General features: G+C 37.8%; 6 protein-coding genes across 6 annotated transcripts; 4 read left to right on the forward strand and 2 right to left on the reverse strand.

The window, feature by feature from the left end:
* Window positions 1–1,252: 1,252 nt before the first annotated feature.
* Window positions 1,253–4,469, forward strand: BDF20DRAFT_818352 (alanyl-tRNA synthetase; the record flags this gene model as incomplete). The annotated part of the gene is made up of 5 exons (XM_053077356.1): window positions 1,253–1,405; window positions 1,491–1,581; window positions 1,666–1,763; window positions 1,851–2,046; window positions 2,128–4,469. The coding sequence occupies 5 exons, from the start codon at window positions 1,253–1,255 to the stop codon at window positions 4,467–4,469; spliced, it is 2,880 nt and encodes a 959-aa protein (XP_052937599.1).
* A 650-nt stretch (window positions 4,470–5,119) lies between these two features.
* Window positions 5,120–5,886, forward strand: BDF20DRAFT_818171 (PRA1 family protein-domain-containing protein; the record flags this gene model as incomplete). The annotated part of the gene is made up of 4 exons (XM_053077327.1): window positions 5,120–5,319; window positions 5,400–5,465; window positions 5,542–5,735; window positions 5,801–5,886. The coding sequence occupies 4 exons, from the start codon at window positions 5,120–5,122 to the stop codon at window positions 5,884–5,886; spliced, it is 546 nt and encodes a 181-aa protein (XP_052937600.1).
* A 360-nt stretch (window positions 5,887–6,246) lies between these two features.
* Window positions 6,247–6,912, reverse strand: BDF20DRAFT_912545 (uncharacterized protein; the record flags this gene model as incomplete). Its single annotated transcript, XM_053083967.1, has 3 exons — window positions 6,247–6,521; window positions 6,578–6,798; window positions 6,872–6,912. The coding sequence occupies 3 exons, from the start codon at window positions 6,910–6,912 to the stop codon at window positions 6,247–6,249; spliced, it is 537 nt and encodes a 178-aa protein (XP_052937601.1).
* Window positions 6,913–7,178: 266 nt separating this feature from the next.
* Window positions 7,179–7,927, forward strand: BDF20DRAFT_818129 (tyrosine phosphatase family-domain-containing protein; the record flags this gene model as incomplete). The annotated part of the gene is made up of 3 exons (XM_053077325.1): window positions 7,179–7,510; window positions 7,570–7,651; window positions 7,718–7,927. The coding sequence occupies 3 exons, from the start codon at window positions 7,179–7,181 to the stop codon at window positions 7,925–7,927; spliced, it is 624 nt and encodes a 207-aa protein (XP_052937602.1).
* A 250-nt stretch (window positions 7,928–8,177) lies between these two features.
* BDF20DRAFT_818180 (phosphatidylserine decarboxylase-domain-containing protein) lies at window positions 8,178–10,764 on the reverse strand (the record flags this gene model as incomplete). Its single annotated transcript, XM_053077328.1, has 5 exons — window positions 8,178–8,454; window positions 8,523–9,136; window positions 9,216–9,442; window positions 9,572–10,498; window positions 10,587–10,764. 5 exons carry the CDS (start codon window positions 10,762–10,764, stop codon window positions 8,178–8,180), a joined length of 2,223 nt encoding a protein of 740 aa, XP_052937603.1.
* A 724-nt stretch (window positions 10,765–11,488) lies between these two features.
* Window positions 11,489–12,403, forward strand: BDF20DRAFT_835006 (uncharacterized protein; the record flags this gene model as incomplete). Its single annotated transcript, XM_053078798.1, has 5 exons — window positions 11,489–11,587; window positions 11,750–11,851; window positions 11,983–12,082; window positions 12,186–12,215; window positions 12,240–12,403. 5 exons carry the CDS (start codon window positions 11,489–11,491, stop codon window positions 12,401–12,403), a joined length of 495 nt encoding a protein of 164 aa, XP_052937604.1.
* Window positions 12,404–12,583: the final 180 nt, after the last annotated feature.

Raw genomic sequence — 12,583 nt, forward strand, 5'->3', positions numbered from 1 at the left:
TTGGTATCGTGCATCATGCTTCTTCTTCAAACCGTTTTAAATTTAGGATTTGTCGATGTATAGGTGTCAGAGAGATGCTATTATGTGCTACTTCATTTCTAAACGTGAGTTCTGCTACGAGTATCTGAATCCTCATTGTTATGAGTTTGTTTTACACAATATGATCCATAATTAAACAACTCATCAGTGCAGGTACGCGATCGTTATTGAACGCTGAATAGGTTTTTATCTCATTTTTTGGGCATACGCTAGCCTGAAATGTTGACGTTATATAAACGTTATATCAGTAGAAAAACCTGAGTACATTCATTAATAGCCTATGATATGTATATTGCTACATTGACGCAGAAATTGGAACTGTTAGCGGTCTTTAGTGTATACCCAAGCCCTATGTTCGCATCTTTCATAGAAAATTTGCTGTAGTTACGAAGCTTTCATAATGTGCCTAGTTTTTGTTTCTTTCCGCTTCGATTCCTCCTTAAAACACTAGAGTAGAGGACTAATAGAACAATCTCAAGCCTTCGGCTCAATGCCATATAGAAACGGAGGCAATACTTTCATAAAAGGGCATTACATATATTAAAGAAGGTTGATATGTAATAGAACTTATAGAAGATTATAGCAAGTCAGTTATAACGGTAGATTATTGGTAAAGAGAAACAGTAACTGCACCGACTTCCATAATCCAGAATAAACTACAATCATGCTGTTTAAATACCTGTCCTTTGTACTAGCAGCTCTAGTAGTGATATAATGTATGCTATTGATACGAACTGTTTCCAATTAATATCGTTTATTCCTGTAAAATATAAACATTCTTGTTGCTGATTTTTCTGCTGCTGTTGTTCGTCTACACGCTACAATTTTAATATCAGGTAAGGTTTCAGAATTGTATATATTAGGCTCCATTGTTCGAATTACCAGCAGCAATAAGAATTAATACTTTCGAGGTAGAGCTAAGAATTGGACGAGCATCTTTTTACAAGCACTACTACTTCAATTTGAACTATACCATTTCAGTCTTGCGGAAATTATTTATGACAGGTTTTACCAATGATAAACGAGAGCTCTGTTTCCCGCAGTAGTGATAGTCTTTTTTAACATTTCCAGCTAAGGTCATTGAATCATAAACTATATCCCTTATTGGTTTGAAATTTTTTTTTTTCTGAACCAAAAAAAGGAAAAAAAAAGCTCTTTTTTTTTCCCCTTTATTTTTCGATACTTTTACCTTACATTTTTTTATAACGAGATCATGACTGGAGAACAGTTAGAGTGGCCCGTTAACAAGGTTCGTTCCACCTTCGTCAAGTACTTTGAAGATAATGGACACGTATTTGTCCCTTCTTCCTCCACCATCCCTCATGATGATCCTACTCTCCTGTTCGCAAATGCCGGTATGAACCAAGTAAGTATTTGGCCGAGAATAAACGTTTGAAGAGAAAAACATCAGTACCGAATAAGTGATCACATACTCACGATACATTCAAAAGTTCAAACCTATTTTCTTAGGTACACTCGATCCCAATTCACCTTTGGCTAATGTTAAGCGTGCTTGTAACTCTCAAAAGTGTATTCGTGCAGGTAACAAACAAGATCGATTAACGTAGATCGCAAACTTTGATCAACAGTATTGACTGTAAAGAATCATTTGTTAATACTCACTAGGTGGTAAGCATAATGATTTGGATGATGTTGGTAAGGACACCTATCATCATACCTTTTTTGAAATGTTGGGCAACTGGTCTTTCGGTGATTATTTCAAGGTGGGTTTATAAACTGTGGAACAGATTTGTATTTTATTTGGAAATCAATCAATTCGACACTGGTTGACCATTTGTCGTTGTGTATAGGAAGGTGCTGCCAAGCTTGCTTGGGAGTTTTTGACTAAAGTAATCAGTCTCCCTGAAGATCGTCTTTATGTCACTTATTTCGGTGGTGATGAAAAGTTGGGCCTTGCTGCTGATCTTGAAGCCAAGCAAATTTGGATGGATCTTGGTGTTGAAGAGAAGCGTTTGATTCCTGGTAACGTCAAGGATAACTTTTGGGGTAAGATTGCTCGATCGCATCGAATAATATTATAGCTGAACCTCGGTAAAGAAAGAAGAATTAATCATTGTTATATTCTAGAAATGGGTGAAACTGGTCCCTGTGGCCCTTGTTCAGAAATTCACTATGATCGTATTGGTGGTCGCGATGCCGCTCACTTAGTCAACATGGACGATCCCAACGTCCTCGAAATCTGGAATCTTGTCTTTATGCAATTCAACAGAGAACAAGACGGTACTCTTCGTCCTTTACCCAGTCAACATATTGATACAGGCCTCGGCCTTGAACGTCTTGTTTCTATTCTTCAAAACAAATATTCCAACTACGATACCGATTGTTTCCTTCCCTTATTTGAAAAGATTCAAGAATTAACCAATGCTAGACCTTATGCTGGTAAATTAGGCGATGAGGATGTTGATGGTATTGACACAGCTTATCGTGTTGTTGCTGATCATATTAGAACCTTGACTTTTGCAATTTCTGATGGTGGTGTACCAAGCAATGAAGGCCGTGGTTATGTTTTAAGACGTATTCTTAGACGTGGTGCTAGATATGTCCGTAAATACTTCAACGTTCCTATTGGTACTTTCTTCTCTTCTCTTGTCGATACTTTGCTTGTACAAATGCATGAGGCTTACCCCGAATTGGGTAAGAAGGCTGACGAAATCAAGAGCATCCTCAACGAAGAAGAAGTTGCTTTCTCCAAGACACTGGATCGTGGTGAAAAGCTTTTTGAAGGTTATAAGAACAAGACCAAAGAATCTGGTTCTGATGTCATGTCTGGTGACGATGTATGGCGTCTCTACGACACATACGGTTTCCCCGTCGATCTTACTCGTATCATGGCTGAAGAAAATGGATTAAAGGTCAATGAAGCAGAATTCGAAGCAGCTCAAGAAGCAGCCAAAGAAAAATCTCGTAAGACCAAGGGTGGTAACAATGGTCAAGATGTTGTTGCTCTTGATGTTCACGATTTGGGTGCCTTAGACAATAACGATACTGTCCCTAAGACTGATGATCACTACAAATACTTGCCTGGTAACATCCAAGCTGAAATCAAGGCTATTTTCTTTGAACACAAGTTTTTGGATAATACCAATGATATTCCTGAAGAACGCAACTTTGGTCTTTTGATGGACAAGACTAACTTTTATGCCGAATCTGGTGGTCAGCAATATGATACAGGTTCTATTATTACTTTGGATGGCAATACTGAGTTTGTCGTAGAAGATTGTCAACTCTTTGGTGGATATGTCCTGCATGTTGGCCACCTTAAATATGGTCAATTGAAAATCAATGACAAGGTCGAACTCACCTACGATGATTTACGCCGTTTCCCCTTGAGAAATAATCATACTGCCACACACATTCTCAACTATGCTCTTCGAGAAGTACTTGGCGAGGATATTGATCAAAAGGGTTCACTTGTTGCTCCCGAAAAGTTACGTTTCGATTTCTCATTCAAGTCCGCCGTTAATATCAAGCAATTGGCCGAAGTTGAAAAGATTGCAAACGAATTTGTCGCTAAAAACCTCAAGGTTTATTCTAAGGAGGTTCCTTTATCCATTGCTAAGGCCATTCACGGTTTGAGAGCTGTCTTTGGTGAAACCTACCCTGATCCCGTCCGTGTCGTTTCAATTGGTTTTGACGTTGATGAAATTGAAAAGGATGTGTCTAATCCTAAATGGAAAGAATCCAGTATTGAGTTCTGTGGTGGTACTCATGTTGATAAGACTGGTGACATTAAATATTTCGTTATCCTTGAGGAATCTGGTATTGCCAAGGGTATCCGTCGTATTGTTGCTGTTACGGGTGACGAAGCTGCCGCCGCTCAGCGTGAAGCTGAAGCCGTCGCTAAGAAGATGGATGATTTGAAGAACTTGAAGGATGCCGAATTGGAAGCCGAGCTTAAGGTTGTATCTAAGATTTTGGATGCTGCTGTCATTTCTGCTGTTTCCAAGGCTGCTTTCCGCGATGAGTTTGCCAAAATCAAGAAGGCCTTTGATAGTGCCGAAAAGGCTCGTAAGGCTGAGCAAGTCAAAGAAGCTAGTGATGCTGTTAAACGTTACTTCGAAGAACATCCAGAGGCTCAATATTGGGTTACTGAACTACCTGTTGGAAATAACAGTAAGGCTTTAGGTGGTGCTATCAATTATGTCAAATCCAATTTGAAGGACAAGGCTCTTTACGTGATGAGTGCTGACAAGGCCAGCGGTCGTGTTGCTCACAACTGTATTGTTGGTAAAAATTGGATTGAAAAGGGATTGAAGGCTTCTGAATGGGCCACTGTTGTTTGTGAGAAGATTGGTGGTAAGAAGGGCGGTAAGGATGATGCTGCTCAAGGTTCTGGTGATAAAATTGAAGGGTTGCAAGACGCTTTGAAGGCCGCTGAGGGGTTTGCTAAGTTGAAAATCAGTGCTTAACCTTCATCATCAGCAAAAAGTACACTTATAAGTCAGGCTTTTAGTTTTAGGATTGGAATTTTAAAACATTAAACAAGAATACTTGACATTTTCTGGTGGAGTTCTTTCAAATGTTATGGACTATTTTTTTCTACCTTTGATTCTGACTATTTTCTCTTTTTAGTATCATGTCATTTCCCCTTTTTTAATATGTTTTGTAATACTACTTTTTTTGTTTATATATAAATCTACACTTCATGCAATTACATAAAATATAATAATACTTCTGCACTGTGTAAATGGCTCTTCAATTGTGGAGACATATCAAATTTTATTGGTCGCTCATATGCTAGAGAGATTCAGGAACAGCAGCCGATTGTAAGAAGTGTTGAAGTCTCTTCCCCTACAACAATCTCAAAACGAAGTCTTTTCTCGTCCATAAAGCTACAGTATACCTAGAGAGCTCTGTATTTGTATCTCCCAAAAAGTTAAATAGCACTTAAAAGAAAGTCGGAAGATACTCGAAACAAGGTCTGATTTTTGAACATTTTAGAGAAGCCATGAAGGTTGGACGATTCTTGGCGATGCTGTTCTTGAAATATGTAAATTATTGCTGGAAAGCCATTTCAGCATTTTTTTCCTTCCCTTCTTTTGACTTACAGACTCTTTGAATGGCCACTCCTCTTCTTTCCAGTAATACAGCTCAGACACTTGGAGCTGCCGCGTCAAACATTGCGAATGAGGCCCGATTCTCGTTTTTACAAAAATTTCGTGAAGGGCGCTTAGCGAATATCAGACCTCTTGGTGATTTCTTTGACAGGCACAGATTCAGCTTTACAACCAATTTCCATACCATCAGCCAGCGATGGAAGTGAGTTTAACTGTTATAAAGTCATTTAGCAAGTCTGCCAAGGAAAGTTATTGATTTCGTTTCTATTCTTGCTCTATTAGTTATAATTTGCAATATTTTTCAGCCAACTACTTCTTGATTATTCTTGCACTGGGTATATATGCAATGTAAGTTGGAACGGGTAACTCTCGGTTACTGAACATTCTTTCATTTACGCTCACATATGCTCACTCTTGAATGTAGTATCACAAGCTGGTGGTTAATCTTTACCATTGTTTTCTTATTTGGAGGATTCTATCTGATTTCTCGATTAAACGGACCTCTCACCATTTTCGGTTCCACTTTATCACCTTCTTCACTTTATGCTTGCTATGCAGGTATTTCATTGTTATTATTGCTTTTCTCTGGTGCTACCGGTGCTATATTTTGGATCATTGGTAAGTCAAGCTCAGCAGTAGAAATATTACGACATTTAACATTAACATACAACTTGTGATTCCAGGCGCTGCTGCTATTATCATTCTTGGACATGCAGCGCTTTTAGAACCAGGATTAGAGGGTGAATTTTCGGCCGATGTTCAAGTTTAGAATAAATCTAGTCATAACCTATCTACCTACTCAGTACTTATAATACATTAAAAATTCACCTTATATAATCCATCTTTGAACTACAGACTTTAAAAGTGTCTACCAAACTTTTTCATTTGAGCTACTCAATTGTGTCAAGCTGTAATTGCACAATGGAATATAAATATTATCTCTTACGGGAACGTGATATTTCATCTGAACTAGCGCATGAGTAATAAGTGTGTATTGTTTCGCAAGCTACAACTTGAATGCAAAAAGGAAAATCAATGATATGCATATGGCTTTGTTAAAAGTGGGTTTGGCTCTTGTATAGCACTTGTTGCATAATCTGAAACTAAGGATGGTTAAGCATAAGTCAGATCAGTTACAAATCCATTTATTCAATATTTCGACAATTGAATGTTTGCGCATAGCCTTTGCTACGGGTATAAGGTATAAGGACAAATGATGACATTGAATCCTTGAGTGTGTTTTATGGATTTTTAAAAGTAACTGTACGAGATCTTTTTCTTTATAAATCGGTGCTCGAAGACTCCGTATAAGCATGATTTTGGTCTGCCATAGTGATGCGAATTCTTTCAAGGTTGAATGCTTGCTGTATAGTATGCTATGCGTCGTCTTCTCTGTAGCTCCTGCTAAATCAATTAATTAGCCACAAAGTAAGCTCAAACCACCATGTTCAATTACTTACCAGATATGTTCTCTGCCGGTCGGAAGCGCTTTTTCGATCCTGAATCTAGGGTATAATCATTCTCTTCACTTTGTATATCAGGTATTCTAACGCGTTTCAAGTCGACAGTAACTTTGGCAGTATCTTGGGGTACAGATGTTTGTAGCGGTGTTGATGTATTAACCTCTTCTGTTGAGAATGGGAGGCTTGTTTGTAATTCAATATCTTCTACTGCTTCGTCACTCCAAAAACATGTTCGTAAGCTATCCAATACATCAAAAAGCTCGCTCCTTTGTACATCAAAAATATTTTCACATAGAGGCCTCTTTGTCTACAGGAGGCAGAGTGATTAACATCTTCATTCACATTTTTTCAACTCATCAATACATACCTGATGTGGTTCAGCCCCTTTTATAGGCCCTATCACTTGAGCTAACTGGTCTTATGAGTTTATGTATTACATATTTAAGAAGGTTAACAAGACCTACTTCTGACAGATCTGGGTACACTGATTGCATCAACAACAAGAAATGAGAAAAAGAGTTGAGTTTCAAGCACAATTTGGGTGTGTGTCTTGAATTTGTCTTTTTTTCTTTTTTCTTCTTTCCCAAAGATGCATAAAATGGGTGCTAATAATGTAAATCTATTAAGCCCACCAGAACAATTCGGCATTGTTGAACCTGGGATTTATCGTTCAGACATGTTACAACAACATAACTTCTCCTATATGAGGCAGTTTGGCTTTAAAACACTTATTATGTTGAGTCCAGAATTACCAAACAGAGTAACATCAAATTTCATCGAAGAAGGGAATATAAAACTGGTGCATGTAGGAATGGCGACGTGGAAGCCAACACAACCTTCCACATGGCGTCCTGTATCTGAAGAACTAATCAAAGAAGGATTGGAACTGATATTAGACGTTGAAACACATCCTATATTGATCATGTGCACGTAGAGTATTTCAGTTTATCAAGCAACTTATGTGAACGAGTCCAATAACATTTCAGTAGTTCAGGAATACACGAAACAGGTACACTAGTGGGATGTTTGCGGAAGCTAGAAGGCTGGAATTTTAGCTCAATTGTGACAGAGGTAAATAATACTACCAACTCCAAAAGAGAGAAGAGCGGGTCGTCTAATAATTATGCCATTGTTTAGTATCGATCTTTTGCTGGCACAAAAGCAAGATATGTCAATGAGCAGTTTATCGAACTTTTCGACCTTGATCTGGTAACTCTTCCAGTTCATTTACCACCGTGGTTTATAGATCAACAAAAGATGTTGGTAAGTAACACGCTTATTTGTTACATTAAATGTGCTATTAAATGGTACTTTTGCATTTTTAGGCAGAGGAAGAGGAAAAGCTGAGAGAAGGTCTATCACAGAAGTAATAGGAGAAGCATTTGATAGAATACAAAGTATTTATTATTGCTAAATTGTAAATAAAAGGAAGTAATCGGATATAAATCAGAATGATATATGCAGGGTATGTATTGCTAATAAATAGTTCGAAAATGGAAGTAGTAACATTCGGATCATTTATCGTGATTTTCTTCCAAAGTGATTGCCTACACGAATCTTTTGTGACAAGTTAGATAGCATTCAAGCGAGACACATATCAGGTACTGCTTACCAGGGTTTCTACGGTTCTGTTAGAGTTGAATAATAAATCACTATCGAAAGTAATCTTGCCTTTTTCAAAAATAACAATAAGAGTAGACCCACCGAACGCGAAATAACCAAGCTCATCAGTCCGTTTCAAGAAGCAACCTACTTTCGCCGTTAATATAATAGATCCAACAAGCATGGCGCCTACACAGACGATGATTACTTTTCCAAATTCCTTAGATTCCATTGAAATAACTGTTCGACTGTTTTCTCCAAAAACATCGATACTTTGATATACGTGAGTCTTTTATTCCGTTACACATGCTCCAGAGCTTGCTATAATTTTATGCATTACCTTGTACGAATAGCCATTGGGTTGACCGTATAGTATTGTCCTTCTATATGTTTTACTTGAGTTATGGTTCCGTCTACAGGTGAATGAAATCGATGATAATCTTGTGGGGCTAAACGAAATACGCCCAAAGAACCGCCTTCAAATTCTGTTGCAAGTTTGGTGTCGCTAAGTAGCTTCTTTATACTGAAATCGATACCTTTGATCCACAGCGTTGTAGCCTCTGTAATGCTATCAAAGACTGTCATTCTACAATCGGCAGGGCTGACAGCGATGGCCGCATCGTCTGGCGAATCAATGGGTCTTGAACCTGGTTTTAACTTTCTGTAAAAAAATTGATTGAAGGTTTTAAAGCTTGACAAAGGCCGTGCAACATCATCCAATGAAATGTTATGGAATTTGATGAAAGCAGGGATTTCTTTGGCGGATCTAGGGGAGTCGAAGCGACGTCCCTGCTTCAATGTCATATTCGTTAATAAACGTTGAGCTGCTTTGGATTGAATACCATGCTTCATTCTTTTATATACAAGTCGCATGCCCAACCTGACATGGGCAGCTATTTTCTCTTCAATCAAATGTCCAGTTGTTCGATCTTGCACCAATATGTTTGCATTATCCTGACAATTAGAGTTGCTGCGAATCAGTGAGAAAGGTCTTTAACACACCGTAGAGCATAAAATAGAAATGTATACTTACTCTGCCTAAGGAATATCTTCCGTAGCTTACTTTACGTACGAGCTTTCCAAGCCAACGACGTTGCGCATATGCTTCTGTTAGAAAGTTCTGCATCAAGAAACGATCCACTGTAGTCCAATCATTAGCAGCACAAGTCGCAACGTGCGTAAGGATATCCATTTGCGACTTTCTGGAGAGATTTGGTTTATGACAAATGGGACATTCTTTTAGGCGAATAACCTTTTCGGCTACGTATTGTCTCTTTTGCTTATGAAAAGCTCCATCCTTGCAATTTGAAACCGGACTTTTATTGACCACACTGTCAACCCCTTCTAAGAATATATCACCCACTTCCTCAATACGCTCTAGAGAAGGACTTTGTAAATTTAGAGAGTAATTGAATAATTCAGGATCAAGTCCGGGAGGCATATCATCTTCTTCATCATCTGTAAATAATAGTGAATCCGAGATTTCTGTAGTTTCATCATCATCGTCATCTTCATCATTTTCGTCTTTATTTTCACAGCCTTCAATTACAGTGTTATTCCAGCATTTTATATCGTCGTCATCATTTACAGTAGCCCCAGTGTCTATTGTTTTATTTTCTTCTGATGCATTTATACGTATACCGCCTATTTCTGAATATAGAGTACTGTTATCTTCGTTTTCATTATCTTCTCCTTTAATATACTCTTCCAAGCATTCTACAAGCTGATTCAATGTCAGTTCTTCGTCTTCATTTGGATCTTTCCCATGTTTTCGCCAAAAGGTTTTTAAAGTAGCTTCACTAATAGTTGAACCTATTGTGTCCAGCATTGTTTGTACCTGTAATAGGTTTAAGGTGCCTGACTGTTCAATATCGTACGTCTTTGCCAATGATGCCCAAAATAGCTTTCTAATTTGCTGGTATGGCATAAATTTTGCACGAATAGTTAAAGTTGGATGTTTATCTTTCCATTTCATGGGTTGATCCAGTTGCAAAGGAAACGTCAATAAATCCATATCCTTTTCAATAGTATTGTCATCATCACTAACTGCTTCCGCAAGGCTTATATCTCTGCTAGATTTGTTAATGATATCCTGTATAGGCAGTTCGCACCAAGCTACGCGACCATTTCCAGAAAACTTTTCCCTATCGTAAATAGTAAATTTGAGATGGAATGTTGTTTCTGTGTGTCTAATGTGAAAGAAGAGCTTTTCATTCCAAACAGGATTCAAGTTATGCCTGATAACTGTTGTTCTAAAAGTGGTGGTGCCATATGACACAACAACAAAAGGATCCATATCAAAGCTGGTACGAGACACTAAAATTTATTGAGATATCAGGCGAAGCATAGGTCGGTGAGCAGGCATGGTAGTAGTGCAACGGTTAAATCGTGTAGATTTACTTACGGTTTCTCTCTGGTGGCAGGTCATTTGCGCGACATATCTGCAAGAAAGAAACGCCAATGACGTCCTTATCAAATTTACCATGGAAACTACGACGTTTCTTTCGTTTACTGCTTTTCTTTGTTTGCCCTGCAATATTACTTTGCGAAGAATTGTGTTTATTTCCGAAATAATCGGACATTGTATCACTGCTCGTTGTTGTGCTAAGTGTTCCAGATGAACTTTTACTGCTATTGCTAATAGGAGAGATGTAGTACTTTTGATCATGCGGTAGCGAAAACGCCAAAGCAGATGACAGCGCCAAACCAGAGTTATAACGTCTTCCATCAGTTTTGCACGGAGGCGTTACTGAAATAGATTGTCTTTGGCGATGAGAATTTGCTAATTTCTTCCAGACTTGCTTGATCTTTTGTCCTTTACTTTGCGATTGTTCCCCTTGGCAATCGTCGAACATAATTTTAGAATTCGACAGTCCAGCTGTCATAGATTCGGATAAGGCTCTCCTTCTTATTAGTCTTTCTTCTGCAATTGGCGGTGGGTTATGCAGAGTACTAGTAGTTCTGGAGTGCCGGTTGGGTTCCATAGTTGTGAGGAATTGGCTTTACTGCCAGTATTGGAAGAAAAATTTCAGACAGTCTTATAAAATGCCAAGTAATTTGTCCGAATTGCCTGCTTAAAAAATTAACCATATTACAATGTATTTTCTACGGTCATTGGTGTAGAAGTTAAAGTATAGCTATCGAAAAGACAAATTCAGTTGTAGGAATGTTAGTTAGGAAAACCGATAAATTTTGACAGTGAACCAAAAAGGGGTTAAACAAGCACCTTAATCTTACTACCTAAGTTATTCTCTTATTAAACAAATATATAAAGTATCATTTCCAAATGGCTATCACTAATTGTTAATGCTTAATGATATAGGAAGGTTTGTTGTACATGTAGCAAAAGCAAGCTATGTCTTTTTTTTCTTGAAGGAGGAGGAATACACATTCGAGTACCCTTTAGTAAATTTTAATTAAGATTAAAAAAATAAAGAAGAAGAGAACAATTGGTATAGATGAGAGAATAAGAGAAAGCAAGGAGAGAGCAATGACATTAAGCCAAATGTCTTGAATGATAATGCAGGCCAATTTTAAAGTGGTTCTATATACATTGATAAGCTCTAGATGAATAGCTATCGCTTGGCTGTTAGATGTAGGCAAGCTAGTCGAGACAGAAGCACTAAATCAAGTACATTTAGTATTTTATTCATGGAATATATCGTACCAGTATGTCCAATTGTAAAAGCTATTCACTAAAAAAAGATATAACTTTGTTTTACATAATTTCCAACCTAGCATAACGTGATGAACACATAATAATGTCAACCTAGAGTAGTGTTGATTAAGTATTGTTACAGTCATTGAGAATTCAGTATCAACAGGTAAACATCTTCAGTGGAAGGTTTCAGGGACCAAAAAGCTTAAAATTCTCCGAAGACAGAGATCTTCAGGAACAACGTACGGGAGATAACAATAAATGCTATCTAGCATTTTGTGGAACCTTTCAGGATGAGGTAATCATAATATGATGAATATCTGGGTAGATAATCAAATGTGACAGTCGGTATAAAACGGCTTTTGGTTGATCAAAGTAAGAGATACAGATAACCAAAAGGTGGGGATCCATTAAGAGTTGTATCCACAGGAGACTGCAGAAAATCATTTGTTTTTCAAAATAATGGCGCATGTCATACTCAAGGCCGTTATCGCACCGATCTTGAAGGTTCGTCTATTGATAGGAGTATTGATTTCAAAAAGGTTATCAGCGACATACAATGATTAACAGCTTTTCTTAAGAACAAAATCAAAGCAAAGGTTATCTTTGAGCGATATGTCGTTGGTTTTTAGGCCTCCAGTATTTAATAAGATGGAGCAGCTCTCGCAACAGTAGCTAATGAAATACGTACGATTAATCGGAAATATATATTCCCCTTTTTCCTGCTTCCTTCTAGCAAGTGA

Source organism: Mycotypha africana (genome assembly GCF_025528875.1).
Source record: "Mycotypha africana strain NRRL 2978 chromosome Unknown BDF20scaffold_4, whole genome shotgun sequence".
NCBI lineage: Eukaryota > Fungi > Mucoromycota > Mucoromycetes > Mucorales > Mycotyphaceae > Mycotypha > Mycotypha africana.